At 51.0% G+C, this 22971-nt stretch overlaps 1 protein-coding gene across 8 annotated transcripts in view; it reads left to right on the top strand.

Moving 5' to 3' along the window:
* The window catches only part of meis2a (Meis homeobox 2a), a 78001-nt gene that overhangs the window by 12132 nt on the left and 42898 nt on the right, over window positions 1-22971 (top strand). For 7 of the 8 annotated variants that reach the window (XM_076165615.1, XM_076165611.1, XM_076165614.1 and 4 more), the window contains exons 7-8: window positions 963-1077; window positions 20986-21131. In XM_076165615.1, the coding sequence (XP_076021730.1) occupies window positions 963-1077; window positions 20986-21131 (261 nt within the window). The remainder of the gene's footprint in view (window positions 1-962; window positions 1078-20985; window positions 21132-22971) is intronic. The other variant, XM_076165612.1, reaches the window with a different exon arrangement.

The raw sequence follows: 22971 nt of genomic DNA, 5'->3' as shown, positions 1-22971 counted from the left end.
GGGGGAGAGACACGCCGGACAATGTCGGGCTCTGACGCTCGCCAACAGTTTGTCATCGTGCTCAGGTGACATGTTGGAGTTGCTGGAGAGATGTGTACAAGTGTGCTGTGACGTGTTGGTTGTGTGTGTGTGTGTGTGTGTTAGAGGAAATTCCACCTCTAGTCTGCCTTCGTGTGCCACTGATAAAGCTTTTCCTGTACAGTAAAAAATCCTGTTCCCCTGCGTGCGGCAGGAATGATCGGGAAAAAGAGAGGAAGAGCAGGAGGAAGAGGTGGAGGAGAGGGAGATTAGGTTTATGGACGTCTCGTTTGAAGTTAGACATTTTGAGATTTAACACTTTTCCCACATGTGTTTGTGTATAGAAACGCGACTGTGCGTGTGCGTGTGTGTGTTTATACTCCTTGCTCTATTATGTCATTAGCGTGCATAAGGGTAGTTCTGTGTGTGTGTGTGAGCGCGTGTGTGTGAGCGTTGGTGTGTGCACATTTCTGGCAGATTAGCAGGAGAATCACTGTCATATCGTATTTTCATTTCTGACAGTGTGGATGATTAATGGCGCTTGTGGTGTGTTTGGACTTTTTACCTCCACATTTCCTCGCTCCACGCGGAAGTCTCAATTGGTCACGGCATAAACCAACTCGCCGAGCTCGGCCGCGTGTGTTTAGACAGTAACTCACAAGTGCTCGGCTCGCAACGTTTAAAATCAGACGCTACATTAACAGCGCCACGTGTTTTCTTAATGAAGCACTTTGATTGCAGAGTTTGGACTTCTCTCTGCTGGTGTGCGATGACGGCGGCGTGTGTCGAAGCTCTTCTTCCTTGCTGGGGAATGTTTGCAGGTCAAGGACGCTTACAGATGTCACTCTCACGTTTTGTCTCTCTCTCTCCCTCCCTACCTCCTTCTCCCTCTCTCTCTCTCTCTCTCTCTCTCTCGCTCTCTCTCTCTGCTTTCCAAACCTCAGAACCCAGCTTCCTGGAGAGACCATGACGACGCCACCTCCACGCACTCGGCTGGCACACCGGGGCCGTCCAGCGGGGGACACGCCTCGCAGAGCGGCGACAACAGCAGCGAGCAAGGTGAACACAGTGAAACAACTGATACACAAACACACACACACACGCACGCAGACACAGACACAGATCCACGAGGGCCGTATTAAATTCTAAGCATCGGTTAAGTTGCCAAACCCTTAATACGACAACGACGACGCAGGATTATCCTTGTTTTTGACTGACGTCCAAAAAGCAGACACCCCGAAATACCTACACCATCTTATCCAAACACACACACACACTCCAACAGAGGGCAACATCCACGACAAAGCATCGGCAAAATCCACAAAAGCTGCAGATTAATGGTATATTTATGTTCGTATTGGCTTGGATTTAACACATATTAACTTTTCTGGCGCAACCGACCCTGGTTCTGTCTCAGCGAGCCTCCGTCTCATCTTTGACATGGAGATTATAAATCGCGTGTGTGATATTCAGCGAGTTCAGATAACCAGCGCTAATGTGCAACAACATATTTTGAGGCGAGCGTGGTTTCATGAATAACACGGCTATAAAAAAACACAAAAAAAGAAGTTGCAAGTAGCGGCGAAACGCTGAACGAACTCTTTGCTTTTCCTTTCTTCCTCCTGTTTGTGAGATCTCCTTTCACTGGCGGGCAGCGTTCCTGTTTGTGGGTCTCTCTCTGTATCCATGTGTGTGTATGCGTGTGTGTGTGTGTGTGTGTGTGTGTGCCCTCTGGCTGTGTCCGGGGTTTTGCATGAAATTTCATCATGCTGTCTTTGCGCACACACTCACACGCACACACACACACACACTGACTAAGACAGATACACTTTGACACACACGCTGTCTCGCTCGCCCTAAACCCGGAGCTGTTTGTCGGGTCCGTTTCAAGGCGATCGCTCTGCCAATAAGCGATCAGATGTATGGATGAGATTGTGGTGCGGCTGGTTAAAGCGTTTCTCCTCCCCCGTCGGTCAGACGCCGCCCCCGCAGTTGCTTCTGGACCATTAGTGACCACAGACCAGAGGGGCCACAGCAGACCTCTGTGGTCGGCCATGTCAGGACTGGTTGGATCAGATCAGATGTGTGTGTGTGTGTGTGACAGTATGGACATAATGAAGGAATGTGCGATACTGTGGAGTTTCTCTCAGATTCGGGTCGTTTCCGCTCTAGAGCACATGGATGGCGTGCAATGTGAGATGGCGAGGACGCTTCAGCCTCAGCAGGGCGGATCCTCGCCAACACGCTCACTCGCTCGCCCTCGGAATCAGAGAAGCAATAAACTGTTGGGAATTCCTGACGTGTAAATAACAATATTGGTTCAGAAAGGTGCACAGGGTTTTCTTTGCAAGACTCTCATTCTTTGAGTAGCACAGAGACAAAAAGTGCAAGAGAGAGAGAGAGAGAAAGAGAGAGAGAGGGGGGGGGAGAGAGAGAGAGAAATGCACTGCCTATTGATTATCTTACACACATAAGTACAAGTGACCTGTAATCCACAGAGCACTTATCGACTCCTCTCCCCACCGTATCCAGTAACAGTGGATCAATACGGGCCAAAGACAGTTACGGTACAACACAAAGCGCGGGGCCAAGACGACCCGGATCAGGGTCGGGATCAGGGACCGGAACAGACGAACAGGCGGATCCAGATCTTACCGTCCGGCTCGAAGCGTGAAGCGTAACGGAGAGATAGTTCTTACAGAGAGAGAGAGAGAAGAGAGAAAGCGAGAGAGTAAAGGGAGAGAGAGCGAGCGAGAGAGAGGGCAGCTGATTTAATGGTCTAATGAGGCCGTCCTCCAGCCAGTTGTTTTGTGTGAGGCGTGCTCTGACCTTTCGCTCCGCTCGGGAGCCCCGCCGCCTCATTTTTCACATTCTTGCAATTACGTTAACGCTTGAAGCGCTCGCTGACTCCCGACTCTGGCTCTTCCACTCGGAGAGAGCCGACCCTCCCCGGCCCTCTCCACCTTTTCCCCTCCTCTCCTCCTCCTCTTCTTCCTCCTCCTCGCCGCTCCACGCATGAACTCGCCTCCTATTTCAAACGCGTTTTTTCTTCTTTTTTTTTTCTTTCCACATAAAATTTGTAGTCCGCGCTCTCGAGCAGTCGCTGAGGGAAAACGTGAAATGTGTTCTTCACTTCAGTAATGGGGTCTTTAACGGCTTGGCCCCTGTTAAAAGGGGTGACGGCGTGGATCAGTTGAGGAGGACAGGATGGATGGGAGAGAGCGGGAGAGAGAGAGAGAGTTTATGGTTTCTGATCCCAACGACGCTGTTTTGAAAGTCAAAATCCCAAAACAGGAAGGTTTTGAACGCACGCTTCCAGTCTGTTTCTGTCAAACTCCTCCGACTCCCAACTTTTCCCTCGTTCACTCCTTCACGCTCATAAAACTCGCCGTCGTTCCTTTACCGTCAGCACACGTGAGACCTTGACACGGGCCGCCGTCAGCCGAATCTCACGTCCTGCAAATCTCCGCCTCGCATCCCGAACCGGCGGCGAGCGTTGCTGTGAAGCCGTGCCAAAAAACAATTTAACCGGGCGAGAAGATATGTGTTGCCGCCTCCTGTGGAATAATTTATCGGCGGGCAGTAAAGCCAGGTGAAGCACGATCGTAGCTGTCAAGTAAAAGACTGTAAGTTTAGGTTTTGGACTCGTATGTAAACTTCTGGCTCTCCCCCCTCTCTCCTCACCCAGCCTCCCTCTTTTCCCAGAATTTCCCTACCAAAAAAAAAGAGTAGAATATGAATTATCACCCTCAGGGCAAACCCTGCACTCTCACTCTCTTGACTCCTTGAGAGCGACTCCCCGCGCTCGGGTTAGACAAACAAATATCCGCCAGCCGGTTCAGGAGGTAACGGCGTACAAGAACTTCTCCGGCTCCGTCTGGAACATCGAGTTTGATTAACGCTCTTCTGGAACTCTCCCAGGCCTATCTGGAGAACATCAGAGACATCCGCTTGCAGGGAGTTAAACGTGATGAATGCGTGCGCCTGAACGCAGCTTTCTCTCGTCTCCGAGCAGGTGTGTGTAACTCGTTCGTCGGCTCAGAGCGGCGTGGCAGAACGCGCCGCACGCCAAACGCAGGCAGTCGAGTCGAGTACGGTAGATTCAGATTCAAAGGCGGTAGGTAAAGTTCTCTCTCTCTGTCTCTGTGTCTGTGAGTGAGAGAGAGTGTGTGTGTGTGTGTGTGAGTGTGTGTGTGTGCCTCAGCTCCAGTCCGCTCTTGTAATTATTAGCTATGCATGAAAACCAAATCCACGTTGACATCTTGAGTGGTGAGCAAAGGGCTTTTCTGTACAATTTCCCCATTTCTAGAGTAGACGGGGGCGGAGGGGTGGAGAGAGAGAGAGAGAGAGTCAGAGAGAGAGAGAGAGAGGGAGAGGGAGATCGGGGGTCTCACTGAAGAGAGGAGAAAGCATTTTGTACATTTTCTCAGCAATTGAACAATCCCCACGCTCAGCGGATAGACAGACTCCCCAGAGAGCAGGAGAGAGAGAGAGGAGAGGAAGAAGGGAGAGAGACTGAGTGTTCAGCTCCAAGGGAGCATGCTGTGCTTGATGGTGTTGTGGTACATTTGCGTGTGTGTGTGTGTGTGTGTGTGTGTGTGTGCGTAGGGAGTGCGCTCAGCCTCCCTTGGCCCTGGCCGGGGGGCCCCACTCAGCAAGCAAGCGAGGTCTTTGTGGTCGAGCTCACTGGAGGGAGGGAGGGAGGGAGGGAGGGGAGGGGGGGGCACGACTCCACCAGGACGCGTCTCAGGCCTGAGTGTCACAGCACGAGCGAGTGAGCGAGCGAGCGCCTGTTGAATGCTGCGTTTTCTTCCTGGACCTTTGACCCCGAGCAGAATGTGCAAAAAAATTGAGAAAAAACACACAGAGCAACAAGACACACACACACACACACACCAACCCTGCAGTAAGCAGCGAGGTGTGTCTGTGTATATAAAGTATACTGCATGTGTGTGCGGGTGTGTGTGTGTGTGTAACTGTGTTCCTCTGAGTGCCCGTTAGAGTTTAATTTAGTGTCGTAATTAAAGCTGAACACTGGCCCATAAACAACAGATAAACAATAAAGCCGAGCTGGGCCCTGCTGTTTCATGGCTCTCACTCCCAGCTGTTGGAGCGCTGATAATTTTTACACAGTAGCCCCCCCTCACCACCGCCTAACCCCCCCCCCCCCCCCCCCCCCCCCCCCACCCCACCCCACCACCACCACCACCACACAGCAACACAATGCTGAGGCAACAAGGGTGTGTGCGTGTGTGTGAATGCGAGAATAAGGCGAAATAAACATAAAAACTGGCAATTAGCCCTCTTGAAAGGAGAGGAATAAAGAAGAAGAAGAGAAGGGAATGTTAGTTTGCGCTTGGATGTCGCAATCGAGACGCGGTGAGGACGCGACTGCCCGGCCAAAACTCCGAAAATGTGTCGACGAGGCGCGCTAACTCACAGGCGGGACGGCGTCGGGGGGCCTTGTCGCTACACGTCGGTCAGGTGTGTGTGAGCGTCGTTTGCTGTTTGCGAAAACAGTGTGGCTGCGTCCATCTGATGGCTTGTTGGGAAGAGGAAGGGCCACTGCTGAAAGACGAGAAGAGTTCACTGTGGTGGGGGGGGGGGGGGGGGGGAACACAGCACGGAGGGGATACTTTCATGATCCCATTAGCATAAGAGAGGCTAAATTATTCATGTGGAGTGCTTAATCTATGGGGAAAAGTATAGTTAATGCACATAGTTTTAAAATGGATCTCTCTCTCTCTCTCTCTCTCTCTCTCTCTCTCTCTCTCTCTCTTTCTCTTTCTCTCTCTCTCTCTCTCTCTCTCTCTCTCTCCCTCTCTCTGGGTTCGGCTCTAACACCAGATTCTTGCTGGATTCAGCATTCGCGGGCATTTTACGGGAACGGCTGTCACTCCCCCCGGCGAACACGCGCCTAGACACTCTCCGCGTGTGTGTGTGCCCGTTTGTGTGCGTGTGTGTGAGCGCGCACGCCGCTGCACTTCAAGCTGTTTTCAAGGGGCTCTGCTCTTAGGCTCATCCTCTCTCTCTCCCCCTAAGTCCCTCTCTCATCCCCTCTCTCCCTCTCTCTTTCCATTTATTCTTCCTCCACCTCTCACTCTCTATCTCTCCCCCCCCCCCTCATGCTCTTCCTCGCTCTCACCCCTCTCTCCCTCGCTCATGCTCTCTCTCTCTCGGCGCTGCAGACTACCTGGCCCTCATCCAAAAGGTGATTAAAGAGAATGATCAGCTCCCTCTCTCCCTCAGCTCCCTCTCTCCCTCCCTCCCTCCTGCCCTCCCTCCTTCCTTCCTTCCGCTCCCTCTCTTCCTTTTTTCTCCTTCTCTGTCTTGCTCCTGACCCTTTCTGCTGCCTTCATGGAGTCTGTATATCACAAGTGGAGGGGGGAAAAACTGAAAACAGCGAAAGAAAAATGGCTGGGAAATGATGAACGATGGCAACGTATATCCCCTCTACCCACAACATCGCCGGAGCTCTGCTCTCCCTCTCCCTCTGCTCTCCCTCTCCTCTCCTTACCGTTTGATGGTCATCATTCTTTCTCTGCTCTGGCTGGGGCCCGGGTCGGTCCCTCCGGTCCATAATCACGAACAGGCCCCCCCAGGGCCCAACCCGACCCCGGCCTCGGCCCGAACTGGGTCCTACGCGGCAGGAAAGGCGCATTAACTGGGTCGGCCTAATGTGCAAACTAATGTTTGGCGAACATGGGGAAAAAATTACCCAGATTATTCTGACAGCAGCTGAGGAGAATGTCTGTTTTGCGCCATTAGAGGGAAAGCTTTGGGGAGATGTTTTCCCTCTCTTTCTTCTCTCCCCTCTCTGTCTTCCGCCGCCGAGCAGATGAAGACCAGCTTATCTGGGAGTGAGCCGAACATAATTAAAAAGCAGAGAGAGGAAGCGGCGGCGTGTTGTGGCGGGGGAGGTCAGGAAAGTAATCATGATTGAACTACGGCACAAAGGAGCGAGCGACTTTTTCCTCTGGTTTACCTCAAAGCGTGTGCCAGGCAGGCAGAGACAGAGAGCCACGTTGTGTCGGGCCGCGTCGTTATATGAGCTCCGACTTTACAATCCCGCGTTCCCGTCGCTGTGTTGCTCCCCCGCGCGTTTGCGGTGGCAAGGAGCGTGCGAGGGGTCTGATGTAATACGGCTAAAAGGGATTTGAGCACGTGCCCCGAAGGGCATTTCCGCGTCCATTAATGCCGCCGCCGTGTTTTCACAAGGACGACAGTGCTTCAGTTCTTCAGCGAGCAGAGAGCCCAGAGTGTTTTCCCAGGAAATTTTCCGTCTTGTTTTCGCCGGCTAGCCTGAAGGGGGTCAGCCAAGAAGTCACCCTTAAGAGGTGATAATCCAATTGCTCCCAAGTCCTCACCAGATTTGTTCCCCCTGCACACACACACACACACTGCCTCGTCTGCCAGTGTGTTTTGCCTGCGTGTGTGTGTGTTTATAGAGAGTGTAAGCATGTCCGTGTGGGCATAATGGACGCAGAATGGGACACATGGAGCAGCGAGATGCCGACGCTCTCCTCTGTGTCCGACCCCGGGCCCCATTGGAGATCAGACAGAGGTTAAGGGGGCCAAGTCAGTCAAAGGCACACCTGCAGGGAAACTCCAAAACCCCCGGGCCGCCGGCTCACACAGGCCCGTTTAAGGTGTGCTTATGTGGAGTTTAACCCCGACTCCAAACGTCCCTTCCCTCTCTCCGCCTTTGTGTTTGACCAATGGGCCTTACGCTCTTTTACTTTCCCTCCTTTCTTCTCCTTCCCTCGGCTCTTTAATCTCTCCTGCTGCACCCCCCCCCCCCCCCCCCCCCCCGAGTTTTTCCCCTCCTAATGTCCGAGCGCCACGTGATGGCGAATGTCCCTCCCCTTAGCGAGGGACCAGCGGCGGCCTGTTGGCTTGCTGTGTGGTTTGACTGTTGTGTAAAGGAGGCTTTTAAAGCGTATTTGGAGCAGAGCGGCGCTGCTGCTGCTGCTGCTATACCCTACAGGTAAAGCTCCAACCGCTCCGCCACCATCCAAGAGAGTGGGAGGAAGATAAAGGATGTGTGTTACAAGCCGAGTCCTTCCTCTCCGCTGCCGATTTCCACGTTTATGCAAAGCTTTTGAGGGCATTATGCACCATAAGCTCATTTTCTAGTCTGATTTCCACTCTAGTACATGCTTTAATGACTCTCAAAGCCAGCGGCTGCTTTTCTAGGCACCGCAGTCTCGCGGCCTCTCTAGTTTCCACGTCGCCAGAGTGCTTTTTCCACACCTGATCACTTTTGTTCACTCATGTTATGCCAATTGGGGCGCAGGAGGAGGTGAGCAATTTGACAGCGGTTTGTGCCACGAGCCCATAATGTTTATTGGAAGCAACGTCTAATAATTTTTGATTACCCCAGAGGAGGTATTAGCCATGTTAGTCAGCAAGGATAATTTCTTATTTACATGCCCCAAGCAGTGAGCACTCTTAGAGAACACCGGGGCTAAATGCGCAACAAAACGAATCAAACGTGGCAAAGGAGACGCTCCATCCTGGCTGGCTGCAGGGCTGCGGCTCAGAAAACCTTCATTATGCATTTACCATAATTCATTTAGAGGGGTTATCAATTTCCTGAATGCAGGGGGAGATGATCGGAGGTGGAGGGGGGGGGAGGCAGAGCACCATATCAAAGGAAGGAAGAGAAAAGAGATGAGAGGAGGGAGGATGAAGACGAGGAAGGAGCACATCTAAAGCCTGTTTTTTAAAATGTTGTTCCAATTATACACTTTTCCATGTTCCGAGGCAGAACTTTGCATGTGAAATTTGCAATCTCCGTCACGCTCCGCCCCCCCTCAGAAAAGACGTTTCTTCCCTTTAATGAAAGCCGTTCGGGCTCTTTTCTGCAATGTCTGCTGAGATTGAGGCTACGCAGAGATGTACAAATATTGGCTCTCTGTGCATTCAGGGTCGCTCTTTGTTTGGCTTCTGCCCTGCTTACTCAAGAGTTTCTTGTCTCTCAGAGTGGATTTCGGGACTGTTACTACATGTTTTCATTTTTCTCTCCTGGCAACGCACACACACGCACACGCACACACACACACACACATGCAAACCCACACACAGGGGGAAGAAAAAGGCCTTTAAAAGCATCTTTCCCTCCGCCATCAGGCGAGGATGACTAAGGCCCCATTAGAACAATTGGAGGAAACTTAGCGAGCGGGGGAGTGTTTAAAAGAATGAAAGCAGTAAGAAAACACGGCTATCTTCTGATAACCACTGCTTTATCTAAACACAAAAACCTCCTTGGAAAAACCGCACTCACTCTACGGCTCAATTCAAAAATAAGACAATGAAACAGGGACGAAAAGGGGAGAGGAAAAAAAACATTTAACATTTTCCAAAGTGAGGGGAAAGCTGCATTGTTTAGAACGAATGCTTACTCCCAGGGATGCAATCCTCAGACAACTGAGTGTCTGCAGGAGACATCTGTGAAGCCTGACCTTGTGACCCCGGAAAGAATGCTCTTAAGGTGGGTGGGGGGCGGTGGGGGGGGGGCTGCCTTTACCACCGCATTCTGGCCTACAGGACAGCCCAGCAGCAGCACAACAAACAAACACGCAACCGCTGCAGAAAACGGCAGCAGAAAGACAGTCGATGAAAGTACAAAAGCAAAACAATGCGGAACGAATTGAGAGGAAAAGGATTGAGAAGGAAGAGATGCGGCACATGCGGAGTAGAATGGAGAGCGAGAGAGCGAGAGAGAGAGGAATTGAGCTCATTAGTAAAGATAGAAGGAGAGAAGGAGAGGAAGGAAGGAAGGAAGGAAGGAGCAGGCAGACGTTGCCAGGTTCTGCTTCGTGCCTCACAGGCCTGGCTCATTGCTCCTCCTCCTCCTCATCCCCCCCTCCCTCCCACCCCCCCAACCCATGAGATCGTTTTCATCCTTTATGAGTCAAAAAGGAAGCCCGGTCGAAAATGAAAGGTTACACACAAGCCCGAGCCCGAGCCCACGGAGCAAAGAAGAAGAAGAAGAAGAAGGAGGAGAGAGAAGATCCCACCGCAAGGGCCCATGCTGCTATTCAAAAGCACCTGCCATTGTGTGGGCGCCCATCCAGGCCCATTGTTGTGCGAGAAATTAGTCGTGCTCCCTTTGGCTCCCTTTGGCTCCAGAGGCATGCGGCTGGACCCCCGTGTTGTCTCGGGTTCAGATACGCGGTCGGGTGAGATGCGTGGCCCCGGCTACCATCACCACTGGCTGTGGCCCTTTGCCCTCTCTCTCTCTCTCTCCCACAGCACAGTATCGCTCTCTCCGCTTCCCTCTGTTGTTTGCTTCTGGAGAACACTTTTGGCGCAACATTCCCGTCATTTTCCCTCTTTCTTTTGTACTCCCACTCTCCTTTTTTCTCCCTCTCTCCAGTGGTGTGTATGCTTATTGTTGCGTTGGAGCACCCTCATTATACCCATGGTTATATTTTAAGGGCCTCTCTCTTTGATTTCGGTCTCGTGGGGGGAGAGCGAGCGGCGGGATGGTTCGGAGCTGCGGGGCAGCGTGAGGGCTCTCAGGGCGTCTCGGCGAGTCGGGCTTGGGGGCACCGCCGCCGCCGCTGCTGAAGCACCGGTGCCTGGATGTGAGGCGAGAATTGAAACGCCAATAACGAAAGGCCGCGCGTGCAAAAAAAAAGGAAAAAATAGAAAAGAGAGGTTGAAACAAAAGGAGATAGAGAGCTTCAAAACAGAAGCTGAGAGCGATGGAGTACTGCTAATTAATAGCATCAGAGGAAGAGGCTTTTTCATCTATTTGGAACTTTAATTCTGCATGTTAATTTGGAAGGCGAGGCGATTAAAGGGTCCACATTGGAAACCAGGTTCATTACACTGCCAGAGCAACAAACACAGAGCGGTCAGACACAGAAACGTCTCGTGTAGACTCTGAGAACGTTTGAAAAATTGAACTATAGTACATTTGCATTCATTCAGTTTCTTTTGCTAAATCAGGCTCTTATTCTACAATAGTTTGCCCCATCAGGACACAAGGGTGTGTCCGCATGTGTGTGTATCCTCACTCCGATTCCCCCTCCAAGCTAATTAGAAAGAAAGGTCCAGGCATGGTGATGAAATACGTATTTTGGCGGGTCAGCGAGGCAGAGTGGCAGTAATTTGAACCCAGAGCTTTGGCAATTTGTATTTTTCACTGCAGTAATAGGCTCCTCTCTTACTATTCTTGCCATAGCAATTTCCGCTGCCAACAGCTGTCAGGCCCCTAAAATCAAAATTAGTGCCATGGAATTGGGCCTTAATGAAATGACCTGCTGGATTTACCTTAAGGAGCGGGGCGGACAGTCAATACGAGACTCGTCAAAACCCCCTCTCTGCATGCCGCAGTCCCATTAACGAAAGGAAATAGTCTGGAGTAAATGTATTAAGCACTACTTCTACCTTCTAATTATATTTTTTCCCCTCTCCCTTCATAATTCATTCAGTCTTTCATTAATTCTTAATAGCGAAAAGGCCTCTCAAACAGCTCCTCTGTCTTCATGAGGTCACCTATTGTCTCTCTCACTTTGTGTTACGGGAACGTGTGTGAAGTTGTATTTGGCGATGTGCGGCGAGGTACAACGCTATTTCCGCAATATCACGCGGAATAATAGAGCGTAATGTCCCGAAACTCTGCCCCCTCCCCCCTTCGCCTCTGCCTCATATAGGCGGAGGTGAATGTGTGCCTGGGCCCAGCGGAGGAACGCCCGGGTCCCGGTTATTGACTTTTAAAGGAGTCGGTAAGGTGAGGGGTCGTCGACAAAGACACGAGCGTACTTGACTCTGTTGTAAAGCCGTATCTGATTTCTCCGCTAGTTGGCTCCCGGGAGACGCCGACTCTACCCTCTGTTGATCAGACGCTGCTCGCGCGCAAACCACAACGGGGGGAGAAAAAAAACAACAAAAAAAACAAACGTGGAGATAAAAAGAATGAAAGAGTAGTTTTGTAAAGACGGAGAGGAGATGCACTCTGGTTCCTTGCATGCGAGAACAGGAGCGAGAGAGGACTTGAAAGGTCGCTCTAGTTCCAGACTATGGTTAAGTCACGGTTCTTTAAGTTGGATATTATGGCGAGTAGCGTAGCGAGAGAGCAGACAAAGCAAGTATCAGCTAAGCAAGATCCTCACCCCTCATAGAGCTGACTAATTTATGAGAGAGCGAGAGAGAGCGAGAGAGATGCAGGTGGAAGGGAGGAAGTTTTCATTGACTCTCCGGAGCGGGCCAAAGCCAAAGCCCAGGGGGGGATCCCTCTGAGTTTGAACTTTATCAGGGGCTACGCTTAATCAATACGCTATCGGAAAAAGAATTAATTACTAAAGCAGAATAAAACAGCCGCATTTTAAAGCCGGGATTCATCAATTCTGTAATCTCTTGGTTACAGCTCAGGTGTCGGGAGGATCATTTCAACCCCGTGTAATGAGGAACTGTGGGAGTTTACCCCAACCCTCTGCCGTCCTCCTCCTCCTCCTCCTCCTTCTCCTCCAGATCATGTTTTCCTTCCTCTCCTCTCCATTTCGTCCCATTTCCTCTCCTCCTCAGCTGTTTGTCATCTACCTGTAATATTTCTCCCTTCCTCACACTTTCCTCTCTCTCTCTCTCTCTCTCCCCCTTCTCGCTTCATCCTTAATAAACTAACTGTACCCCCCCTCCTACCCCCCAAACTCCCCCCCTCTCGCCCCCCTCTCTGCCACATTCCCTTCCCACCGAATTCCTGTCTTCGCGGGGATGGGACGAAAGGGGTATTAAAGTTGAAATCTCTGGTGCGAAAGCCGAGTGGAACGGGACATTCCCGCTGTTGCAGCCATCAAGCCGGACATTCCTCCACCTAGGCAGGGATGCCATTGGTGCTAGGAACGAGGGGAGGTGGGGGGGTTTGGGGTAATGGGGGGGCGGCGAGTCTGGCATATGGCAAAAAAACAAAAAAAAAGAAGTCCTCCTTCAGTTAAAGAAAATGTTTTTAAGTGTATAAAACCAATGGAGCGTGACAATCAAAAGAAGAGGGAAATGCATGGCATATGTTGAACAGATTAAGATACAGGCGGACACACAGGGACGTCGGGAATATCCCTCGCGTCCCAACAACCTTGGTTAAGGCCCCAACACTGTCACCGCCACCGTTGTCATCTACCCCTTCACGGCCCCTTGACCCCCGGGGCCTTAGAGCCTGTAAACGGACTGTCCTTGACTCGCCATAATGGGGGCGAGGCGAGGGTGATGGTGGGTGAGTGGGGGGGCTTTCAAGGCAGGTTGAGAAGGGGTTATGGGTGATGAATTGGGTTTTTAGTGAGCTCATTAGGAAGCCAAACAGAGTTTAGACTGGCGGAGCGGGGCAACAGCGCAGTAATCAGTTCTGCTCGCTTTGTTCCCTGCCTCCAGGACATTTGTGCGAGAGAGAGAGGGAGGGAGAGCGAGAGAGTGAGGAGAGGAGGAAAAAACTTCATGGCATTTGGCTGATGAGAGGGGGGCTGCTGAGCAGAGGCTACAATCTGATGGTTGACTTGTTGATTTATAAACCTTTTAATCTATTTACCCCCTCGCCCCCCCCCTGCTCTATCTGCAGCCCCCCCCCCCCCCCCCCCCCCCACCTCTGTTAAACCCCACTTTGATGCCACTGTCCGTCAGGTGTGTAACCAATCCCCAAGATGCCCCCCCCCCTCTCTCTCCCTCTCTCTCCCTCTTGTTTGTTTGTACTCTGAGCTGTAATTGAGGGTAGAGAATCACTGCCCAGGCTGTTATCACGCGTTCCCAATCACCCAAACTGCACTCCGTTAAAAACTGGCAAAACCTGCATTCTGCTGCATCCGGCCCTCCCGCTTTTCTTTCTTTTTTTCTTTTTTTTCTTATTTCGGCGGTTTTTGGAAGGAGACTTTGATATACAATAGCTCCTTGCGGGGATTATGAAGCCGTTCCTTCACCAGCAGACAGATCCATATGATGCATCTGCACGCTCTCTCTGTCTCTCTCTCTCTCTCTCTCTCTCTCTCTCTCTCTCTCTCTCTCTCTCTCTGTATTCTTTTGCTCTCTCGCCTCCTCTCTCTATTCCCCGCTTTCACTAATTTATGATTCTAAAGTAGAACACCTTACTCTTTTGTAGGAAGTGGAAATCTGTGTTTTATTAATGTTCTGCTTATTCCTCTCTTGCTTTTGGGAAATGCGCAATTTTAACTGTGGCACCGAAACCCTTCGTATTTCGGCGCTACACTCCGACTTTGTTATTTTAATAATGATAGTATTGTAGTGTTAATATTTGCTGTAACTAGATTGGAGCATGTTTGTCTCGGGGAAGGAAGCGTTTAAACAGGTACATCAGGCAGGCTTGTTAATCTATCTATTACCAAATATAAGGGATGAACCTGGATTACCTATGAGACCAATTAGCCACCGTTTGATGAGGAAGCTGAAGGAGGAGCGGTGCCAGTTTGTTCTGCAGCGGCGGTGGAGTGCAGGCTCGGGAGGGGGGGAAAGAGGGGAGGTGGGGAGGGTGGTGGTGTTGGTGAGGGAGCGGGGTGGAGTTGTCAGGGAGGCACCGAGTGTGAAATGTCTGGTTGAGAACCCAAAAGCCCTTCATTAGCCACTGATCCCTGTCTGCCGAGCGAGGGGCAGTCATGGGCATCGCAACTCCTTTTTAGTCCTACCCCCCCCCCCCCCCCCCCCCCCCCATGAAAAAAAAAAAAGAGCGGGGTGAGGGGGTGAGGGGGTGGAGGGGTGGAGGGCAGCTCCCCCGTCCCCTGCAATTTAGCCCTTTGCCATTCATGCAAATTGGGTCCTGACATCTGCAACAGCCTGCCTCCTCCTTTCTTTTTATACATCTTTATCTCTTTTCTTTGGATCCCCCCCCCTCCTCGCCCTCCTTCCTCCCCTTCTTCGGCAAATAACGATCGGTTCAGATTGCAGAGCTTTGCTTCGACTCGGCGGTGCACTGCTCACACTCTCACACCTGTGCGAGAGTGCAGCACTGTTATTCTCTGTCAGACGCATTTGTAAACATTTGGAATTTCACTGACAGTTTGGTCCGACGTGAGGAGCTGTGGCCAGAAGCACGCTGGAGCCCTCGACGCCCCTTTTATGGTTTATAAACGTTATTGTGGTCACAGGCTGCAGGTTAATACTCGATGTACTCGTCTTCGTTAATTTTAGCTTATTGGCTGATGTTAATCTCACAAGGCTGTTGAGCTCCGGAGCGGCTCTACTTCTAGGCAGGGACCCAGGAAAAAGGCAGCCGGCCTTTCTCTTGGGTCCCCTGCAACCTGCCCCCCCGCCTCCCCCCTCCCTCTCTCTCCTCTGGCCAAGCTACTCCTCTTTGGCTCCAGGGGAGAAGCTGAAAGGGAAGGGTGGCTTTACTCCAGCCCATATTTTGGGTCAAAAGGTAAAGTAGCCCGACCGGCGGTTAAAAAACGAGTTTTACCTCTACCGCCCTAAACTCCTCCCCTTTCCTCTCTCTCTCTCTTTAACCTGGCCCTCCGGAGTGGCGGGGACGTGCACCGCGGGGTCATCGGCGGGCCCGTGAGAGGACAGAGGCCTTGTATCAGTGGAGAGGCGATAGTTATCTCCAGCATTCCACGGATGACAGAGAGATATCTGCCTGATGGCCGGGTTAGGGGGCTTAGAGAAGGGGCGGAGAGGGGAGGGGAGGAGAGGAGGTTCAGGAGTTGTTGAGCAACTACCCCCCCATACACACACACACACACACACACCTCCACTCCCCACCCCTCCTCCTCCCTTCCCTCCCTGCCTTTCTTGCTGCCTGACTGCCTCGCTTCCCCACACATAGAAGAAGAAAAAAACATTCTAATTAGAAGCTCTTATTCCACTTCATTTAAGGGAACACTTAATGATGTGTTTTTGGGGGGAGACAACTACACATTACTTCTCATGCAAAAGGAGCCGCTCGGTCATAGCACCCAGGATGCAAGTACAGCTGTGTTGGAGACGTGAGGTTTGCCCTCCTCCCCTCCTCCTCCGTTGGAGGAGAGAGGGAAATGTCGCTCCTCCTTCACCTTTAGCCCTGGCGAGCTCCCTGGTAAGAGCGCGGTGGTAAAGAGGAGGCGGGCGGTGACATCTCAGTTTGGCAGGGAGACTTGCTGAAGGAGAGAGTTTGTCGTAATTGCTCTGACAGGTTTTAGGGCTGTTAATGACTCCGGCCCTAGCGCTACCAATTTGTCAGCATGCTCGCTGTTTACTAAGCTGTTGTTTTATGGTCCAGTGCAAGGGGCTGCTGCTTGTTTAAGCACAGATCAGGAAATAATCAGCGTAAAACACACTGGCTGCAGTGGCGCTGCACTAAAACAGTTCTGTTTAAGAGCCCTCATCTACTGTATGGATCTGAATGAGCGCAGTAAACCATATGGTGTGTGCGGTAACACAAAGGAACACACTGACGGGTCGCTAGAAATTGGACACTTTGTGCTCGAGTTTGTGTTTTATCATTAAAAGGGATTATGTCATATTCGTTAGCGCCGGTGTGTGTTGTGCGTTATAAGTGCGAGGCATATTGGTAGCATGCGGTTAGTGCCAGAGGACCTGTAATCCCTCGTCAGCGTTGAGGAAAAGAGAGGAGGGGGGCTACGGCACTGGTGTGAATAGAACCTCTCTACGTGTCGGTGTATGGGTGTGTGTGTGTGTGTGTGATAGAGAGATTGTGTGTGCGCGACGAGAGCATGTGGTCCCAGAGCCGGCAAAGACCCCTCCGTAAATCCAGAGTAAATAAAAGGGGTAACCAGACGGACAAAAGAGGAGCCCCCACTGCTTCTCCCATTCGATGCCATTTGTGGGACTGAATGTGCTAAACGGCGCTTATGTTGGCTGAAAAGTTGGGGAGCAAAAGAGGGAAAAGGGAGGCTCTAAATCCCCCTCTTCTTTTCTCTCCATTCTCCGCGGCCAAGCCTGCGGGGCTAGAGGTGGCGTTAGAGGAGGGTGTTGGAGCCGAGCAGGGCCGGGGGTGGGGGGGCTGTTTGTGTGTGTGTGTGTGTGTGTGTGTGGTGGTGGGGTCTCGGTCAACGAGGAGTGTTAAGGTGGAGGAGGCCAAACGATCCTCCTGCTCCAACACGCTCCTCTCCGTCTCTGGTTCTCTGCATGTGGGTGAACATGCTTGACTGGGTTTTGGGGAGCTGACATGGGGGAGGGGGGGGGGGGGGGGGGCGTGGGGGGTCCGTTTGTAATTAGTCACTTTAACCACAGCCTCCATAAGCCACTGCCTCTACACTCTTGCTTCATTACTCTGAAACAAACCGAGGGGGCCTCCCAGTGCAAATTCACCGCGCGGCCTTTACAATCATACACACACAACATCTAAAGCATCAATACTATAGGAGCTCACACGTCTGCAGGGTTCTTTCAACGCAAAGAGGCATTATTCATGTGTGGGTATATCGGAATGGTGCCGGTCCTCGCCACAATATGTGCCACTTATACCCACAATGCTCAGAGGCCTGACCGGACCTCGGCGGCTCCCCGAGGGGGTCAGAGGTGCCTTCAGGGTGCCCTCCCCTCCCACCGCCTGAGGTTTACTCTCAGCAGACACTGAAGGTCACCCACAAAAAGCCCTTCTTTGTGCCAAAAATGCGCGTAATAAATCCAGACGCGACCCTGACCGTGCCAGCGTTAGATAAGCAGAGTTGCAGCGTGTTTACAGTCCTTTCCCAAACCCGTTAATGAGCTCAGCCCAGAGACCAATTTACTCACTGGGAGATATATCTGAATGCATTTTTAATAACCACCCAGTGCTGATGAAGGGGGGGGGCGTGTGTGTGTGTGTGTGTACTGTATATGTGAGCGTAATGTGGACTTGGACTCGTACTTGTTTGTTTGCACGTTCGCTCCATCCTCTCCCTCCCCTCCCCTCTTTTCCCGTTGCATCCGGTCATTGCCTTCCCGCCTCGCCTGCTCACACCTTCTCCTCCATTCTGTTCACAAACTTTTTATTCCAAACACTCTTAAGTAGAGACAGAAAAAGGGGGAAGGAAGGGAGGAAGGAAGGGAGGAAGGAAGGAGCGAGGCAAGAAAGAAGGGGGCTGTCTTCTTTTTTTTTTTTCGTCTCCAAGGGCGCTGCTTTTCCAAAAGTGCCTGGGGCTACACTCCAGCACCTCGGCTCCCTCAGGCCTTTCGGCTGCCTCCTAATAGCCAACCCCCATCTGTGTCACATGGCCAGATGATGGGACGCTTCCCCCTGCTCTGCCCTGCACTCTTTTTTTTTTTCGTTCTCCATTTTTTTTCCTCCTGCGTGCACATCCACACAGGTTAGAATGGCAGAGTTGCCAGGGAACAGTCAGAAGCCATTAGCGTTTGGGACAATTTGCCCTGCAGCGCTCCTTCTCTCGCTCATAAGAAAGGAGTGGGGGTAGATGCAAAGCACCAGCTCTCCTTTAGATGTAATGAGGTTGAGCAAGTTGGGTCTTCTTTATTCTTTGACTTCTCTCTCTCGCTTCTTCTTCTTCTTCTTCTTCTTCTTCTTTTTCTTCTTCCTCTTCTTCTTCTTTTTTCTTTTTCTTCTTCTTCTCCCTTTGTTTTCGTTTCATCTTCCGTCCGCACATATTTATTTAATTATTCCCTTGTCGTTGTTTTATCCCTCCCTTCATTTAGAACGTCCACATTTCTGTCCACCTATACTTGTGACAGGACGCTCATACATAACACTGTCCACAGAATCCATGCTTGCATGTCACGTGCCCTTTCTGTGCACACATGAGAGAGAGAGAGAGAGAGAGGGGAGCTGAAAGCCTTGGAGTCTGGTTTCACCCTTGCGGGCTAGGGCAGGAGGCAGCGAGCATGCTGGGTAATGAAGTGACAGGTCAGTCTGTAAATACGCACGGGTCGCTTTGGCCCTGGCCAGGGGGGAGGCTATCGCATTGCAGTGAAAATGGAAACGTCAATAAAATTAATCTGCCAGCCTTTTGGCCACTGTGTGGTTCCATTGGATGAGCCTGACTGCTCACAGCAGGAGAGGGATTTGGAGACCGGCTTGAAAATCAACACAAAACCTAGCGGCACACAAACAAACAACCGAAACGTGTATCAACATTATTCAGCCAGGCTCAAAAAAGGCGGCGGGGGCGGGCGGTTACTATACACGGCTCACTAGTTGTGTTGTTGTTGCTGAAGTTGGGCAGCAAACTGGGGGAGTCAGATCGATTTAGCTTTGACTTCCGTCTGGGTCGCATTTCTCAGGAAGCCCCTCACAGCCAGGGGAGGGCCAGGGCCAGACCAGAGTTTATTGTTTTAGGCTTTCCTGAACAAGGATTCGTACTTAGTCTGGGATTTACGGCATTTGCCACTAATGAACGCCCATTCTACAATTACAACACCCCTCGTCCGTGTCACCCCCCCTGCACCCCCACTCCCATATGTCCTTCACGGGGGCTGTTGCTTCTTTAACTTCACACAGAGAGAGCAAAGTCTGCGCTCTGTTTTCCTCTTTCGTGTGGCTCGGCACTAATGATGTGGAAGGAAAACACTGCACAGACAGACAGAAAAGAGAGAGAGAGGGGGAGAGAGAGGGAAGAAAAGGAGAGGAAAAGCAAAAAAGGAAAGTAGGGAGAGAAGCTCGAAGGCCCCTGCTGCCCTTGTGTTTCTTCATTTATTTTGCATTTGATTACGCCACCAGTCGGATCCTTTTTCTTTCCCTCTTTTTAATGTTATTAGTTCAAATATTAATGTGAGATTAGGGCTTGTATAGGTGGTTGTGATTGATGCCTCCCCAAAAACACTAAGACATGTGAGTCTGAATTTTGAGAACGTCAGGGTCCTTCTCTGCCTTAGTGGAGGAGTTTTTCAGATACATAATTTAGATGCCCTCAAGGAAGGCTTTCAAGGCATTCGTGCCCGGGGGCAAGAAAAAATAACCACGACTGTTAAAAGTAAATCATTTTTGCTAATGCACAATTAATGCTGGAGAAGAGAAACAAGAAAAAAGGCACGGGACAAAGATGGAAACTTTGGTTTAGAGGAGAAATCGTGCCATGCGTATGCACATGTTTTCCTCTCCAAATCAAACACCGATGGACGTTAATGCAGCCGAAGCCGCCGCTGGCCTGTCATGCTAATCTCATGGCGGAATGGGGAGGGGAGGAGGGTATCTGGGAGAGTCAGGGGCTGGGCTGGGCTGTGGTAGGGTGGGGCGGGTCGGGTCGGGGTAGGGGGAGGCAGACTAGCCCCATTATGTGCGTGGAAATGCAACAATGAAAGCAGCCCAGATCACATCCCGACTTCACTCCGCGTGCTTCTCAAACTCTGCGGCCTGATTTAGCAGCTCTCGTGAGTTTCCCTCGTTTGCGTGGGAAGCGCAACGCAAACGGCGGACGCGGCGCGCGGCCGGACGTCTCCACTATTACTGTACATGTCCGCACAATTCCTTTCTGTCCCCTTTGGCTCTCTTCAAAGGACACACACACACACACACACACAAAAAGCACTACATTATGTCAAGCATGCAAATTTAATTGAATTAATGACATGAGGCCATGCCTGCGCTCTACTTGAAGGCTCCTTGTCCTGTTTTTTTTTCTGCTTCTCGCTCCATTTTTTCTTCTTTCCTCCTCCTACTGTAGAAGTGGAATGAGGAACTTAGAGTTTCAGCGTCCAATCATAACATTAGAGTCATTAACCCCCATTCCCCTCTGTGGTGCTCTGGGGTATAGAACAACTCTGCTAGGCCTCTGTGTAAACCCCTCTCCCTCTGTACAGGCCTTTGTCTAAGGCCATCTAAATCCCCCCACCTCCATAACTCCACTACACAACGCCGGCTATCCTCTGGCAGCTCTGGAGGCCTCAGTGCAGAGCTTTTGAATTCCTGCTTAGGTATCTGTGGTATTTGTCCGTTTATCCTCCTTTTTTAGGCTTTAGCCGCAGCTTTGGCTGTCTGTGCTTCTATTCCTGGTGTAAGAATATTTTGCAGATTACGCTGGCGGGTTTTGTATTCTGAGTCGCCAGTGTGGTCTGAGCTGTTATTTAACCCCGGGTTTGGTTTCTGTCCAGGAGATGGCTTAGACAACAGCGTTGCGTCGCCTGGCACAGGGGATGACGACGACCCGGACAAGGATAAGAAGAGGCAGAAAAAGCGTGGCATTTTCCCCAAGGTGGCCACTAACATCATGAGGGCGTGGCTGTTCCAGCATCTCACGGTAAGCCTCAGCTATTACTTAGTGAGATGTGTGTGCATGCAAGAATCCACACACACAGACCTGTCACAGTTATCAGCAAGTGAGTGACGGCAGCTCTGTGATGCTCACCTGTCAGCCAGCTGTCAGAGGGACACAGTGACCAGGTCAACCTAATCAGTTTGGACAGTTTACTCTTCTCAGCACACTTGCAGAAAGAGCCACGCTGCCAAACAATCTGTGACATCCACTCCCAATATGAGATGAGCTGTTTGTTTGGCCGGAAGACCAAATGTTTTTCTGGGACAGAGAGAAGGAGAGCCTGGCTGAATGGATAATGGTTAAAGTTTGTAAAGGTTTAGATGCTGCTAATGAATGTTGACCCTTTAATTCGACATTAATTCAAACACAGCTGAGGTTATTGTAAAGATAATAGAGGTTATTCTCAGAGTAACATTGGTCGAGCTGTGTGCACAAATCTGCTTTTGCATCGGAATGAGAAAATCCTTCCTCTGTTCTCCCTCTTGATTTGTTTCAGATTTTCGAAATTAAGTTGATTGTGTGGTATTCCAGCTCATGTCTGAGGTTGTGATGGCACATGTTCTTCTTCTCTTCCCGAAAATGGAAGGAAAATGTTTGTTTTCTAGAAGAGCTCAGTCATAGCCTCACCAAGCACAGTGATGTGTGCTGATGTGTATTCAGACGCCACTTTTACTCAAACACATATGATCACCATCCACAAACACGATCTTCGTCGCCTGGCTGCTCTCTGTACATGTGTGTCTGTCTGTGTTTTGCTAAAGCAGAAGCGAGGGATGCAACTCCCCCTCCTACCACACACACACACACACACACACACCATCACCCTCTCTAATGTCAGGACATTATCAGAACATTGGGCTGTATTGATTTTGCGAGGCAGGTCAGGTTTCAGGAGGAGGTGGCCCCACCAGGACACATAAGCCGCTCTCTCCCTCTCTCTCTTTCTCTCTCTCTTTCTCTCTCTCTCTCTCTGAGCACGTGGCTGCCTGTCCCGTCCCGGGACGGAGGGACGTCGCAGGAGGGGGGGGGGGGGGGGGGGATAGGGAGGGGAGGAAAAGGAAAGGAAGCAGGGAAGAGAACAAGAGAAAGAGAGAAAGCGGGAGGGACTAAGTTCAGAGCTTCAGCCACCCATATAAGAGGGTCAGGTGCCCCCTGTGCCCCCCTGCCAGTGCCCACTCCCTGCCCCAAAGCCCCCCCTCCAGACCCTGATTACCTAACCAAAAGCCCAAGTAATGAGTGGCCAGCAAATACGGCCTAATTGAAAGGGCTGTAAATCCATTACATATTGGTCAGGGATAATCAGGAGTGCTTTAATCACTTTTATCTATTCAGGAGCAGTGAAGCTGCAAAAGCAAAGCCCTGAGCCTCGCAGGCCTTAGCGGCTCCGCCATGCCGCCGGCCTGCTTATTATTCTCATCATTATCAAAATGACTTCACAGCTGTTCACGGCTTCATCGCTCCCTGACGTGGAGATCTCAGCGTAGATCAGGGCTTCGTTTCAGAGGCGGAGGGAGGCGGGAGAGAAGAGCCATTGTTGATGTTGTTGTTGTTGTTGTTGTAGTTGATGATTTTAATGTGTGAACGGTGCAAGAAAGCAAAATAGAGACGTTTGCAGGCTTTTGTCTGAGTCAGAGTGGAGTTTGAGTTCTTCTTAGGCCTCATTTGGGTTCACGGTGCAGGTTTCTCCATCATTCCTGGTGACTTAAGTACCGTCAGCCTCACACAGCTCCTCTGTGCTACAAAGGGCGCGGAGGGAAAGATGGGATGATGCCTGCGACGCTTTTGATAGATTTCCTTTAGATTTGTTTTAAAAGTGCGGCGT

Source organism: Genypterus blacodes, unplaced genomic scaffold (assembly GCF_046128005.1).
Source record: "Genypterus blacodes isolate CSIRO-AG114 ecotype Tasmania unplaced genomic scaffold, CSIRO-AGI_Gbla_v1 ptg000147l_1, whole genome shotgun sequence".
NCBI lineage: Eukaryota > Metazoa > Chordata > Actinopteri > Ophidiiformes > Ophidiidae > Genypterus > Genypterus blacodes.
This window is presented reverse-complemented; position numbering and strand designations above follow the sequence as displayed.